Source organism: Corvus brachyrhynchos, unplaced genomic scaffold, assembly GCF_000691975.1.
Source record: "Corvus brachyrhynchos isolate BGI_N302 unplaced genomic scaffold, ASM69197v1 scaffold3, whole genome shotgun sequence".
Lineage (NCBI taxonomy): Eukaryota > Metazoa > Chordata > Aves > Passeriformes > Corvidae > Corvus > Corvus brachyrhynchos.
In genome coordinates, this window is record NW_008237619.1 from 1,890,689 (window position 1) to 1,904,582 (window position 13,894).

At 48.3% G+C, this 13,894-nt stretch overlaps 1 protein-coding gene across 1 annotated transcript in view; it reads left to right on the forward strand.

The window, feature by feature from the left end:
• The window catches only part of CLPB (ClpB homolog, mitochondrial AAA ATPase chaperonin), an 81,310-nt gene that overhangs the window by 54,924 nt on the left and 12,492 nt on the right, over positions 1-13,894 (forward strand). Inside the window, 3 exon segments of the mRNA XM_008631675.2 lie at positions 4,410-4,524; positions 11,377-11,454; positions 13,645-13,700. Coding sequence (XP_008629897.2) covers positions 4,410-4,524; positions 11,377-11,454; positions 13,645-13,700 — 249 coding nt within the window.

Sequence of the window (13,894 nt, forward strand, 5' to 3'; positions counted from 1 at the left end):
AAGCCATCCCCCCTTAACCTATTTCTCCAGGCCCTTGTCCAAAGTCCCTCTCCAGCTCTCTTGCAGCCCCTTCAGGCCCTGGCAAGGGCTCTAAGGTCTCCCCAGAGCCTTCCCTTCTTCAGGTATACACCCCTAACTCTCAGCCTGTCTCCAGAGCAGAGGCGATCCAGCCCTTGGAGTACCTCCGTGTTCATCATCTTCATTATCCATTATCCCTCCAGCATCCCTCCCAAGTATGGTTGCATTTATGGGAAAACACTCCAAGGGAGGAGGTCCATGAGCACAACACCAGCAGAACCAACCCTTGGCATAAAACCTGCAAAGGGTGACAGTGTCTTCCACCTTACAGGAAAAAGAATTTGAAAGATTAAAGGAAAGCAGGATATAAACTGATCAGCTCAGAAGATGTCAGGGACATGAGCTGTGACAGCTTTGTGGAGGTCTGGAGAGGGGTTCTTCCATAGGAAGGGCAAAATAAATCCTGAGGTAAGTCTTGCAGGTTTAAAGAAAGGTTAAAATGAGCTTTCACTGCCCCAAACTCCACATAGAAGGTTGTGCCCAGATTAACCAACAGCCAGTTTGCAAATAACCAGAAGAGACATTTTTCTCATGAAATATGCTTAAGTCAGCAACCTGAGGATGTTCAGGATGGGAAAAGAAGCATGTGAGTCACAGCTGGAGGCTTGTTTTCTTGGAAAGGTCTATCAAAGGTGACTCACTGGGATGAAGCACACCAGTTCCTGGTCAGGAGGTCTCACACTGCTGCTTCCAGAAGGGGGTTAGGGAAAGGGCAACTGTGTGCTCTTCCTGGCTGAAGTATTCCTTAAAAATCCTTCAGCAGACAGTGATGGAGACAGGGGAGGTCACCAGATGGGTCTGACAGGGTGCAAAGAGGAGCTGAATGGCAAAGACAGATTTGCAAGAGCCAAGCTCAGTCCAGAGGCTGCTACCCCTCCAGTGACAGAGGAAAGACACCAGTTTCAAGGGCTTTTCCCTCCCTTTTAGTCATAGATACACGAGTGCTTATTTAAATTTCTTCAGACTGTTCACCACTGCGAACCAGCTTAAGAGTCCTCAACACAAGGCAAGTGTGGTCTAAGCTCAGGAAAAGCACACACACAGTTGTGGTTTGATTTTTTTTTTTAAGGAATAAAGGAAATCAAAATAAATTAAAAATACATATGAAAACTCCTTGTTATTCTGTCACAAGGATATGTAAATAAAATCTATGGGATATGTCCATCCCGTAATAGTTCTGCCTATTCATTCTCTAGCAGTGATTAAAATGAGCAATAAATTCTCAAAGACTCTCGGTGGAATGTGGCTGCTGGGGAGGATGAAACCCCGGGAGCACCAGTTCCCCCCCAGCTGAATATTCATCACAGGCTGGCTTGGCAGTCTGGTGGTTTATATACAAGTACAATCATCTTCCTCAGGAACAGCTCCAGAGATATATTTCCTTTCTCTCCTTCAACTATTACTTAAGCATAAAAACCAAGGCAAGTTTCAAACTGTTCAGGGCAGCTTTCCTTACTGGTGCTGGGCTCAAGAGAGCATTTATCCAGCAGATAATTCTACCTCTCCTGCTGGTAAAAGGTTCAGTTATTTTATTCTCCACTTTTCTTCCTTAAAAAAACATGTGCTGGCAGCCCAGAAGCCCCCTGCGTCCTGAGCTGATCCCACAGCATGGGCAGCAGGGAAGGTGGGGATTCTGCTCCTCTGCTCCGCTCAGGTGAGACTCCACCTACAGAGTTGCCTCCAGCCCCAGGACTCCCAACATCAGAAGGACATCGAGCTGCTGGACCAAATCCAGAGGAGGCCATGGAGATGCTCCAAGGGCTACTGGAGCCCCTCTGCTCTGGAGACAGGCTGGGAGAGCTGGGGGTGTTCAGCCTGGAGAAAAGAAGGCTCCAGGGAGACCTTAGAGCCCCTGCCAGCGCCTAAAGGAGCTGCAAGAGAGCTGGAGAGGGACTTTGGACAAGGGCCTGGAGTGACAGGACAAGAGGGAATGGCTTCCCACTGCCAGAGGGCAGGGTTAGATTGGATATTGGGAAGAAATTCTTTGCTGTGAGGGTGGTGAGGTTCTGACACAGATTGCCCAGAGAAGCTGTGGCAGCCCCAATCCTGGAAGCATTCAAGGCCAGTTTGGTTGGACCTGGAGCAACCAGATCTAGTGGAAGGTGTCCCTACCTGTGGCAGTGGGGTTGGAATGGGATGGTCTGTAAGGTTTCTTAAAGTCACCCTTCTGTGACTCCATGACTTCCATGCCCACCCCAGTGACAGGCAGACAGCTGTTACCACCTGCCGAAGCACAGACTGAGTCCTTCTCTTTTTAAAAATTAAGATTTCTGATGCTTTTGACCTCACATCAGGAGGTGAGTGCAGAAGTCCAGTTGCCTCCAACATAAGAGCAGAGCACTCCTCCCTGTGTTGCTCTACAAGCAGGTAACATCACTGTGCTCCACTTAAGTGCTAGTGCTGAGCCAGACAAGTTTCATCAGGACAATGGAAGATTAGCTGCCAGAGGGTGAGGACATGGTCCCCACCATCACCATTGCACACCACAAAGTGAGGAGGTGGGAACGGCTAGATATGTATGGAGAGAGAAACAGATGAGAAAGGAGTGCAAGTTTGTGTCTTGTGTAAAGTCCAGGATTAGTGGGGCTTTTTTTTAGAGGTTCTGTCATGGATGGATCTAAAATACATTTTTCTTGCTGGGTTTTCTTGTCCCGGTGTCCCCTGCACAGTGTGAGCTCAGGATGCTCCAGGCCGGCAGCATGACCCAGCTAGGAGCTGTCTGGTAGCACTTCAGGCCCACTGAGTAGCTGGCATTAAGAGCAGGGCTCTCCAGAACAGATCCTGAGCAGAAGACCGTAGTGGGACAGCATGGAAAAAGCTCTAACACTGGTCTTTTACCCATGAAAGGGACTTTCTTCCTACCCAGGACTTGTACTATGTCAGTTTTCCAAGGAGGGAGGGAGAAGGCATTGCAGAGGAGGGGTGTCCTTTCCTTCTCTTCCTGCACATCTTCCCCACTCTCCATGAACCCATGAGAATCACTGGGTGTCCTAACATCACTGATCACATCCCTGCACCTTCCAAAAGGCCAGAGAGGAGGGAGAGAAAAGATTTGTCAGGATCCTACAGACAGACACAGATGTATGGTGAGATCGTACCCAGCGCTGGGGGGGATCAGCGCAGGCAGAATGTCTGTCCCAGAGCTGCTCCACTGGGATCAGCAGGGAAGTTATTGCTCTGTGTGAGGATCAGGGCTGATGGCATCTCTGTTACACAGGAGACTGATAGCACTGGCCAAAATTGGATTGTTTGCTATTTATTATTTTTTAACTTCTGTCAGAATCGCTGCTAGCCCAGGAGACGTCAGCAGCCTGGCTGGGTGTTATCCACTCTGGCTCCAGCAGCTGGATCCTGCTGCAACTTTGGCACCTGCCTTCTGGCTTTTTTAGAGGGTGTTTCCCCGTAGTGAGGTGGGTTGAATGACAGGGACTGTTCTGTGGGTGCAGTTACTCACTTGGCAAATCCCATGGGCTCTTTCTGTTCTGTCCTCATCTGAGTCTGGTTTTGGGGGATTAATCTTCCCAAGGCAATGGTCTCAGTGGGGAGTGGCCAAGCTCAGCTTGTGGCAGGAAGGGCTCAGCAGCACTTTCTAAAGATCTTAGAATCGCAGAAGGTTTTAGGTTGGAAGGGACTTTACAGCTCACCTAATTTCATGGGTAGGGACGCCTTCCACTAGACCAAGTTGATCCAAGCCCCATCCAACCTGGCCTTGGACACTTCCAGGCGTGGAACAGCCACAGCTTCTCTGGGCAGCCGTGTGCCAGGGCCTCACCACCCTCACAGGGAAGAATTTCTTCTCAATATCCCATCTAACCCTGCTCTCTGTCAGTGGGAAGCCATTCTCCCTTGTCCTGTCACTCCAGGCCCTTGTCCAAAGTCCATCTCCAGCTCTCATGGATGTAAGGCATGGTGATACTCTGTCATCCCTGCAGGATCTGGTTGGAGTCTTTGAACAGGAGATGTGTGGATGGTAGGAAGACAAATCTAGGTGAACAGTCATGGCTTTATTTCCCAAAATAAACAGCTCCTAATGGTTAAGAGCTGTTGAGCAGTGCCATTGTTCCCTCCGTGTCACCAGTACAGAGGTAGTAGCACAGGGTCTGGTTTCCCATCAGCAGAGCCGGATCCCCATTCCCACTCACCCCAACCTCCATCCACAACAGATCCAGGAATTTCCCCTTGCTAGGGCTGGTGCATCCAGACCAAACTGCATCTGCCCTGGGGATGCTCTGGCTCCATGTCAGAGAGATCCCCATACAGGGCTCTGACATCTGTGTACTGACCCAATGCTTCATAAAGCCTCTGATCCCTATGTTTTCTTCCCTCCACAGTTCCAGGAGGAACAGCGCAGGAGGGAGGTGGAGGAACGGCGGAGATTCCCACTGGAACAGCGGCTAAAAGAGCACATAATTGGTCAGGAGAGTGCCATAGCCACAGTGGGGGCAGGTAGGACCCTTCACATGCTGGTGACTCTGCCCTCCCACACCTCTTCCACAGGGAAGACAAGCTGTTCCCTCAAGCCTTGATCTGAGGCTGCCTCTGGGCAGGTCTGCAAGGTTGCTGGGGAACTGACAGTGGATGCCCCATCCATGGAAGTGTTTGAAGTCAGGTAGGATGGGGCTTGGAGAAACATGGTTTAGTGGAAGTTGTCCCTGCCCATCGCAGAGGGTTGGAATGAGATGAGCTTGAAGCTCCCTCCCAACAAAAACCATTCTGTGATTCCATGAAATCAAGGCTCCAGCAAGCTGGGCTGGGTTTGATTTGCCAGTCCAAAGCCTCTGGATTCTGTCAGTAATTCCTGACCCATCCGTGCATCCCAGTTAATGCCTGAAAATGGGACAGCAAAATAAGAGCTGTTGAGGCCAGGGCAGAATGACAAGGAGCATGCTGTCAGAAACACAAACCCATTGCCTTTAGTTAACAAAGAGGAGCCCAGTGTGAGCTGGGAGCTGGGAAGGAGCCGGGAAGGAGCTGGGAAGGAGTCTATACTCCTGCAAAGACAACAGGCACCCTGTGTGTTCAGAGAGCGGCTGTGCCTGGGGGCAGCAGCCCCAGCTAATTGGGGAGCTGTGATTAATGGGCAGTGCCTGTTCCTGACACAGGTGGTGTTTCTGCGCATTAACGTCCCTGCCTTTATGGAGGTTTTTCTTATTGAATTATAGGGAATGTGCTTGATACCCCTGCAGCCTCGGGATATTGGACCAAAAGGTAGCAGGAGACTCTCTGTCCCCTCCTCCCTCCTTCCCTTCTGCCCTGTTTTTCTTTTCGTTTTCTTTTCTGTTTTTTGTCCAGAAGGATGAATTTCAAGGCAGGACTTTCTCTCTCAAGCACTTCCTCACTATCTTTGTTATTTATTTTGTGCCCAGCTGGTTTTCCTGCCACTTTGTGAACCCTACATCACTCCGCTCTGCCCTTGCCACTGCCATTTGCTGGTGAGCAGACCTGCCACACACCATATCTTCAGATCCACTGATCCTGGCTGATATGTTTAATTTATAACTGGTGCCTTAATTGAATAATTGGATTTAATCGTCACTCGGTGCATGATCCAAACAGTCTCCAGAGGGGCTTAGCCAGGAATACAAAGAGAACGTGTGATCTGGGGTTAGAAGCACAGATCTGGAGTGATGGGGATAGAATGGAATCACAGAATTATGGAATCATTTAGAAAAACCCTCTAAGATCACCAAGTCTAGCTGTTATCTCAGCAACCCCATGCAAGGGGATGCACCGGGAATGCTGGTGGGGAGCTCACTGCAGCCACAGCCCTGACAGCATGGCATTACTGCCACAGAGGGAAAATCCTTCCCTGTTGCCTCCATAAGATACATCCAAGCCCTGCATCACTCTTTTCTGCTATGTGGAGCAGGACAGGACTGGGAGAAGGTGGATGAGGGTTAACTGATAGTAACTGGGCATCTCCCAGGGCACAAGGTTGTTACCAGTGCCTGACTGGGTGATGGTGGGAGGCAGCTTGGCCACCCCCCTCAGTGGGTGTAGATGTTCGGTTCATCTTAACAAAATCCCCATTAAATATTCCATCTCCTGGCATCAGAAACAGGCAGGTCATTGCTGCTGGCTCAGGAGCTGCTGAGATTCTCTAACTGGTACATGCAAATGAGCAGCTAAAAGGCTTAGGGTTCTGTTTCCAGGCACTTCCATAAATGGTTGAGCTTTGGATCTGGTTAGGGCTGATTTGCCTTTTCACTAAAAGATGCGGAGGCAGAATGGATCAGCAGGATCTCTCCTCTCTGAGATTAGTATATATATGTATGTGTATTTGTTTTGTGCTCTAATATCCTAAATATTATGCCAGGTAAAGAATACCTTTTTTTATATGGATATACCATGTTTGCCAGTCAGTGCTTACTTAGAGGTAGGGTGGTTCAAACCCACCACTTCCCCCTTTTAGGGTGAATAGACCTTGAGGATTGAAGCAATCTGTTCCAGCTCTTCCTGAAGTTGAGGAGGGAGGAAGGAAAAGTGTTGTTTATTTTTTAGGGGTTTTGAAGAAAGGGTAGTGCAGAAAAATCTACATTTTAATGATAAAATTCCCGATTTTGAGCAGGTGTGATGTTGAAATCAGTCAGTATTTCAAAGCTGTAGGAAAATGGATGAGCAGGACTATCATCCTGCTCTGGCCCAAAGAAAATTTGGGTTATTTTGGATAATATAGGATCCTTTATGAGGGCTGTTTTTTGATGTGTGTTGCTGCCTGTAGGTCAGGTGAAACTTTGCAAGGATGCAGCTTTGGTCTAATTTGGAGTTTCATAACCCTGAGCTGCCAGCAGCAGGGCTGGAAGAGCACTTCTTTGGGAATGCTGCAGACCCTGGAGCATCAATGCAGAACCTGGGTGGAGGCAATGATCCCACAGCAAGTTTGGCCCCAGAGCCTTCACCCCGTGGTACCCCAAACCTGGACGGGCCGAGGAGCCCTGCAGAATGAATTGATTTGATAAATGGACATTTATTACACTCACAAATTGGCTGAAACCAATTTCAGTCACATCAAGTGCTGATAACTGCTGGGGTATTGATTTGTGTAAAGTAATACAGTGAATTTATCAGTTCAATAGCAGGCTGAAGGGCCTCTTGGAGACGTAGGGCTGCAGTCACACCGTTACAGATGGACGAAATAAAGTGAGAGCACGGCAGCAATGCCAGGAACAGCTCCACAGAAGAAGGCCCCAGCGTCATCATCATCAGGCTCTTGTTTTGGACATTGCGGCTGAATGTCATAATGAGATTTCAGCACAGCAGTGTGACCTCCCTCCTGGTATTTATTTATTTATTTATTTATTTATTTATTTACTTCTGCCAGGAGGAAGGAAGGGGGCAGCTTTCCCAGAGGCAGAGCATGGATTTCATGCTTGGGTGACAATGAAGAACAGTCAGCGTGGCCAGCAGCTACTTTGGGAGTACAAACTCCAAGGAGAAGAGTGCTCCTGTGGCTTTCCTAGCTGAGACTTTCATCCTTGGAACTGGCATTGATGTTCTGCCCTGGCCCAGGGTGGGGCTTCTGTTGCTGCTGCTGAAGCTGAGCATTGCTCTGGCCTGGGATGGAGCTTTTGTTCCTGTTGCTGAAGCTGAACACTGCACTGGACAACCTGGGAGAGCCTCCTCCAGCCCCAGTCATGGAACCTAGGGAGTAGTATCCCTTCCCTAGGGATATCCAGATTTTTTCAGTTTTTCCAAACAGTTTTTTCAAGAGTGCTGTGTGCTGGAATAGCTCATTGTTTTAAGGCTGCTTGTAGAAAAGCGTTTACACCTTATCACTCTGATGGTTTGACTAACCTGCTGACTAGGGATCAGGGAATGGTTTGGGTTAGAAGGGACCTTAAAGCCCATCTCATTCCAACCCCCTGACATGGACAGGGACACCTTCCACTAGACCAGGTTGCTCTAACCCCAGTTCTGGCCTCGCCTTCCAGGGATGGGTCAGGCACAACTTCTCTTGGCAACCTGTGCCAGTGCCTCACCAGCCTCATAGGGAAGAATTTCTTCCTAAATATGATGCTCAGCATCTTCTGACAGAGATCACATGCTGAATCTCAAGCTCTTAACTTTATGGTAGTTTTTTAAGGGGTGCCTTATATCCATGGAGTTGCTTTGAGCATTTATCCATAAACTCTGGCATCCTGCTGCAGAGGGGAGGGAAAGAAGGCGGCACTTAACCCCACTGTCTTTGGACCCTGAACATGCTGACCCTGTGAGTGGTCACTCCATGCCCCAAAGCAGAAGTTTATTACTTTTATTACCTTTATTACCATTATTATCTTAGCTGAGATAGCTGCAGGAATTATCGGCAGTTGTGTTACTCCCCATCAATTTTTATGAAATATCCCCACCCCAGGTGTTTGACCTCCCGTTCACTGCTGTAAAGCACAGAGAAGGAGCATGTGCAGCACTGGGAAGAGCACACAGAGGGATGCAGCACAGACCCTTCTGTGCACCTCCCTGCCAGTGGCAGAGCATTTTCTCCTCTTCATCTCCTGCGGTGGCTGTTTCCAGGGGTGACATGGCCAGTGAGCAGCTGAAGGGCAGGACGGGATTCCCACCAGGCTTTGGCCAGGATTTTGGACAGAGCCAGATCGCTGGCTGAAGCCAAGCTGGTCTGTTGCGCTGATACGCCCAGGCAGGGTGAGACAGAGCCAGGCACCAGCCAGTGCTGCATCTGGCCCTGTGCCCAAACTAATTTAGACTTGCCAGGAGTCAGGACTCATTAACATGGCCAAGGGGACAGGTAATGCATCTGCCTGTGTCCAGGCACGGAATGGCAAGTTCTTGCAGCACTGGGGTCCAGCTCCCACTAAATGCACAATCCCAGTGCTCAGTCCCATTTCCGAAGGGGTTGGAACTGTGGGTCTTCCAACCCACACCCTTCTACAATTACGTGATTCTACATGCCTTAGATTTAAGGTTAAACTGGGGGTTTTTTTATATTTGGGCAGCGATGCAAATCTTTATCTTCATCCTGAGCTACCACTGCCTTTTGGGAAGCCCTCCTGGCTTTCCCTGCAGACTTTACAGGGATTAGGAATTCAGTCCCACTCTCTTCCTAAGTGGCTGCAGTGGTTAATCACCCTCGTTATTAAAACTGTTCTGCTTTATTTGTAGTTTGATCCTCTTGCTCCAGCCCCTGGAGCACCTTAATTTTCTCTGTAGCTGAGCAAGTTCGGTGCCTTCTTGGGGAGATCCTTAATGACTGTGGTCAGGTCACTCCTCACACCCCTCGTCATTAACCTCAGCTCATTGATTTGTTCTTGCAGTGAGGCTTTGCTCTTGTTTTCTTAATCCTCACCGGGTGTGCTGGCTCCCATGCTGCCTGGGTCTCCTGGAATACAAACATGGACTCTGAGGAGCTCGGTTTCATGCAGATCTTGCAGCTCCAAATTCCCATGAGACCCCTCCATGCAGCTATACAATCCAGCTGCTGGAATATCTCACTTGAGCTGCTGCTGTTTAACATCATCCCAGCGTGTCCCTACTGGCAGAGGCAGCATTTCCCTGTCAGGCTGTAGGCTGTGACATTCCATTTATTTTTATATGCAAAATGGAAATATTGTTTAAATATTTTTATATGCAAATCTTTTTACATGCAAAATGGCACTATTTATTTCCCATGTCAGTTTGCTCTCCCCTGCAGGAAGAGCTCTTGGCATACCATGTCTAGGATGCCTTTTCTTAGGTGTCTTCTATTTACCATACCCCATCAAGAAAAGGGTTTTATGGACTGACTTTGAGATGGAATTGAAGAATCCCCCAGTTTTAAAGGCCACTCTTGTGCTCTCCTGCCAGCTCTGGGAAGAAAACAAACTGATGGCTCCACACAGAGCCAGCCAGTGCCTCGTTCCAGGGAGACATGGGACTGAGGCACAGGGACAGAGGCTGGGACCCAGGATAGTGGCCCAAAGGAGATGAGGGAGCTGTGTTTTGAGGGTGACAGTCACAAAGAGAAGTGGGTTTATAGTTTCTTGGCTTTATTCCTGCTTTTGCTCTGGGCACCACTGAAAGGCAGCAGAGGCCGAGCTTTGCCATGCCTGTGTGCAGCAGCATTCCAAGACCTTTAAGCCACAGCTCTCCCAGTGTTTTCCTTCTGCTCATCCCACCTCCAGTGCTGCTGTTTTCCCCTGTTACCTTCAAATTCCTGTTAGTTATAATTTTCAGGCATCTTGCTGTTTTCATGCCCTGCTTCCTAATGAGCCACATTCTGGGTTCGGCTGCATCTGGGAGCGCCATGCGCCAATCATGAGACCTTGCTGGGTCTGAGGGGTCCTGAGTCTGTACAGTGCATGTTCTCTCTTACAAAACACCTTAGAAAATTTCATGGGGAAGGAGTAACTCCGTGTAAGAGCTGTAATACAGGCTGGATTGAAATACTGTGGATAAAGCAGTAAGGCTGGGATGTCAGTTAATCTCTCACATTGAACTAGATGCTGGTCTGATCCAGGAGAACCACTTCTGTGTTCCAGAGACCAGATCCAGCCAGTGGAGGATGAGATCTGATCCTTTGGACTCAAAAGCAGCTCCTCCTCCTTCAACTAAGCCCAGTGCAATGATGTTACTGGCTTGGTGAGCACGCTCACAGAGCCTGAGGCTGCTCCAGGAGCTGAAGAGCACCTTGGAGAGCTGTGGGCACCCATGGGGGTAGGAGCCATCACCCACTCTGCACAGCAGATCCATGTCTGTCCTGAGAAAGGGCTGTGCTGATTGGACTGGGAGTTTGGGAGGGAATCCGGGCTCTTGCCTTTTGTAAAATTTTCCACTGGGATCTCACCCAGGATTCACTTGGATGCTGCTGTCCAGAGAGGCACTGAGATAATCACCACACTTTTCCCAATCCTTGCACCAATTCAGAGTGTTTGTGACCTTCAGCCACCTCCCTCTTCCCATTCCATGCCAGAAATAACCTATAAACCTCTTTAAAACTGCTGTTTTTTCCTCACAGAAAGGCTGCACTTGGGAGCTGGCAAGGTGGTGTGCCTCTCCATCCCTCTGTCCATCCATCCATCCTTGTCCCCCTCCTCCGCCGTCTCCCTGGAAACGCTGAGTGCACATCCTGGAAAACTTTATCCGAAATCTGCTCTGGGCAGCTTTCCAAATCCATGCTAACCTTATTAGGTGTCTCTGGGGCCTTGGCTGGCTAATCAAATTAGAGAGCACTAATGGCAGGGAGGACTGGGAGTGGGTAGAGAGCAGTAAAACATAGTGTATACTTAGTGATAATTACACTTGCTTTGTGGCATTGATTTATATGCTTCCCCCCCTCTTTTTTGTTTTCATTGTCTTCAAATACAGCTATTCGGAGGAAGGAAAATGGCTGGTATGATGAGGAGCACCCACTGGTGTTTCTTTTCTTGGGATCATCTGGAATAGGTAACATTTGGGTTGTGGTGAGGGGGATGGAGAGCCCCGAGGGGAGGGGGTGGGAGCTGTTGCAGGGCTGCAGGGTCGGAATAAAATGCCAGTTAAACACACTGTCATCTTTCAGCAGGTCACCCATCATCCAGCAGGGTGACCACAGCTGGACACCTGCACACCCAGCCACATCCAGCCTCATGCTGAGTTATCCCAGAGGACAACCCCCACTCTGAGTCTCAAAAAGGGGCAGTTTTCAGAGTAAAAGTGTTACATTAACAACTTTCCAGTGAAAACCCCTCTATTCCAGTGGGAATGGTGGGATAATAGTGAAAATTTGCTGCCTGCAAACTGAATCTCTGTTTGTCTGCTCCTGTGGGCACAGATTGCTTTGAAACGACAGGATTTTATTGACACCGATAAGATTTGTCCTCTAGCCCAATCAAATGCCACATGACAGCTGATCAGTTCATGAAATGGTCCAAATGACTTTTAGTTGTGGAAAAAACCCCAACAAAACAGCTTTAAAGTAACTGATCTGTGACATTTGGAGCAACCTCAGGGCTTCTCCTGCTTCCACTGCCTCCCACAGGGCTCAAGAAGGTGCTGATGCTCCAGTGCTGGAGGGGTTAAGGGGCACAGGCGAGACCATGCACTGCCACAGAACAGTGCCAGGACAAGCATTAACTCCAAATAAGTTGCTATAAAGCTGTATAAAATCAGAATAAAATATTTTTGATACTTCATTGCCCTGCTACAGCAGACCTGAAGGCTCAGGGATGTAAGTTGTTGGTTCTTCCACTCCCATGGCCTTCCATGGGGGCTTTACTCTTCCTTTCCTTCCCTCTTTTCTTTTTTCTTTCTTTTCTTTTCTTTTCTTTTTCTCTTCTCTTTTCTTTTCTTTTCTTTTCTTTTTTCTTTTCTTTTCTTCTCTCTTCTCTTCTCTTCTCTTTTCTTCTCGTTTCTCTTTTCTCTCTTCTCTTCTCTTCTCTTCTCTTCTCTTCTCTTCTCTTCTCTTCTCTTCTCTTCCTTGCCTTGGCTATCCTTTCCAAACATAGTTTCTTGCATCCTTACACATTAGGAGCTCTGATCCAGCATCATCCAAAGTCAGCAAAGCTCTAACTGAAATCAAATGCAGAATTTTGGCAGAGATTTATCAGGTGGAGTAGAATTAATTCCCCATGAATTCCCATTTTTTTAGCCCTTTTCTTGGTGATTTGCTGATCTGACCCACCAGATCTGTTGTGACTGCAATACAGCTGTGGGCAGATGTACAATACTCCAGTAAGAATGTACTTTTTAATCTATTTTCCTTTTAAATACACATGGCTTTTTTTCTTCAGAATAGTTATTTCTGTGCCTGCTCATTTATTTTTCAGTGTGCAGGTAAATCCCACAGGCAGCCATGTGCAGTGCACTGCTGATGGGTGTGCGAGGGACAAGTGTGAACCCCCAGAGCATCCATCTTCCAAAGGGGTGACAGGCTTCACCTCAGCTTTGCTGGTCACCCCAGGAGTCAAAATCAGCCCAGTCCTTCCCCTGATCAGCCTGACAAAGTCAGCAGTGTCATGCTGGGGGGTAGCAGTATGGAAGAGAAGTTTTCTGGCACCCACACTTCAATAAAACTGCCTTTTTAAGTTTTTTCCCCAGATGGATGGTCTGGGAGCACAGGACATGGCCTGGCATGAGTTGATGCATGTGTTTACCCTCATCAGGGTGGATTTGCTTCATTACTGATTGTTTCTAGTCCCAGAATTTTTTGACCATCGTCTTATATAAAGTGAAGAAAAAACACCCCATTTTCTTGAAATTCTTTATTTGGAGATTACAAGGCATTGCACGAGGAACTTGAAATATTGAGGGTAAATATAGCAAAAATCTGATCTATCCAATATAGCAAAACTCTGATCTATCCATATCTTTTTGTTCTTTGGGATGGGAGCTTTGTTCCCATCATGTGAGAATCAATTAAAGCTGAAGGAGCCAATGCAGAGATGCTGCTGTTCCAATGCACCAGTTCACCCTGCCCAGGCTGGGAACCCCAGTGGGGTGTGATCTTGGAGATAAAACAGCAATACCCACTTCCCAAGAAAAATATACGTATTGGTTGCAGGAAGTTCCAGCCCTGGTGTTAGCAGAGCTGATGAACAGACAGAAGATGGACAGACCTGGTTTAATGCAAGTTTCTTCTTTCCCTCTCCGGAACAGGTAAAACAGAGTTGGCCAAGCAAACAGCCAAGTACATCCATAAGGACGTCAAAAAGGTAATGGCTCATCCCAGCTTTGTGTTGGCAGTAATGGGGCAGGGGGGTTCATCAGGGGGTTCACTGTGTGGCTGTGCTGCCCTGAAAAAGGGCTTCTGCTGCACTGAGACAGACTTGTGAAGGTCATGGAGTCACAGACAGGTCTGGCTTGAAAGGGCCTTTTAAGCTCATCCAGTTCCACCCCTCCTGCCAAA